This window comes from Cyprinodon variegatus, unplaced genomic scaffold (assembly GCF_000732505.1).
Source record: "Cyprinodon variegatus isolate N-32 unplaced genomic scaffold, C_variegatus-1.0 Scaffold2621, whole genome shotgun sequence".
NCBI classification, from domain to species: domain Eukaryota; kingdom Metazoa; phylum Chordata; class Actinopteri; order Cyprinodontiformes; family Cyprinodontidae; genus Cyprinodon; species Cyprinodon variegatus.
The window spans coordinates 17,881-19,260 of NW_015153074.1; the positions used below are offsets into that span (position 1 = coordinate 17,881).

At 41.1% G+C, this 1,380-nt stretch overlaps 1 protein-coding gene across 1 annotated transcript in view; it reads right to left on the minus strand.

Moving 5' to 3' along the window:
- LOC107080988 (NACHT, LRR and PYD domains-containing protein 12-like) overlaps window positions 1-966 on the minus strand; it is a gene marked incomplete at both ends in the record, with an annotated part of 9,505 nt that extends 8,539 nt beyond the window's left edge. Inside the window, one exon of the mRNA XM_015369196.1 lies at window positions 793-966. Coding sequence (XP_015224682.1) covers window positions 793-966 — 174 coding nt within the window. The remainder of the gene's footprint in view (window positions 1-792) is intronic.
- Window positions 967-1,380: the final 414 nt, after the last annotated feature.

The following is a 1,380-nucleotide window of genomic DNA, read 5'->3' on the forward strand; positions in this document are numbered from 1 at the left end:
GACCTGCCTGCTAACTTGTCTTCTGACTCATGCCAAATCTGTCTGCCTATTTAGTAAACCTGGAACTGCTACCTGACTCAATTCTGGATTCTCCTAGGCACCTCTTTAGATCACTGACCTCCTGGCTCTGACTACTGTGCACATCATTGACACCAGGTTTGGCTTCGCCCTCTGAATTATCCTGCCTTCCTTTGTCTACTCCGCTTATCCACCGACCACCAATAATCAGTGTCTGGGACTCTGTGCGGCAACCTCTGCATCACGTTGGGCTGGGACTGAACTATAAGACCAGGTTAGTGACTCACAAATTCATTATCATCCACTTCCATATAGACAGGGTCATTAACCTGTTTCCTTCTGCACAGGAGACATTGTTCACTTCGGTTCAGTTCCCAATAAACATTTTGTGAAATCTGCCTCCCGATCCCGAATACTGGGTCCTATTGTTCTGAGCTTGACAGGATGATCTCTCAGAAAGCACATGACAGCACATGACACTGCTTTGGATTTGCTGTGAAAGCAAGAGAGACATGCTGCAGGAGGGGCTCTGCAGGCTGTGAAATCAGAGATAGAGGTGATCTGTTTCTGCGATCATGACAGTGATCGGCAGTCACATACGTTTTGATGAAAATCTGACACTTATGACTAGTGCCGATCAATCACTACACTGTTAGAAACCCAACCTGTTTCTTCTGACAGTCACGACCTGCTGCTTTGGTGAAACAACCTTTTGATCCTTTACTGATTTACCTTGACAAAATTGCTGTGTGATGTTGTTAGAATAGATCTTACCTCAATATCTGTAGTTTGCAAATGGATGTCTGGAGAAAACCACAAAGCTCTTCTAGTCCAGCATCTTTCAGGTCATTCCCACTCAAGTCCAGTTCTGTCAGGTTGGAGGGGTTAGACTTCAGAGCTGAGACCAGAGATGCACAGCTGGTTTCTGACAAGTTGCAGTAATTCAATCTGAGTAAACAGTAAAAGTTGGAGCCAATATCAACAAAAACTGTTTAAAACTAAAATATTTACAAATAAATACGAAAAGGTAAAAAATTCATGTAACTGTCAATTAATATGAACTGATGTCTTATACAAGGGTTCTAGCAATGACATTCTTAAAGGCACGAGGTTAGAAATGCATCACTCATGAATATAGCATATAAGGAGGTAAATGTGATTAAAAACACAGTTTCTGCAGGCATTACACTCAATGTGCTATAATGCACAGGGGAGGTAGCCCAGATATTAATCATAGGGCTGATTTGCTCTTAAAAAACATAGCAAACTGGTCTTAATTTAAAGCTAAAATGAAACAGTTAACAAACCTAGCTTAATACACAACACTGTGTCTTACTACTATCAATAATTATATTACAAATA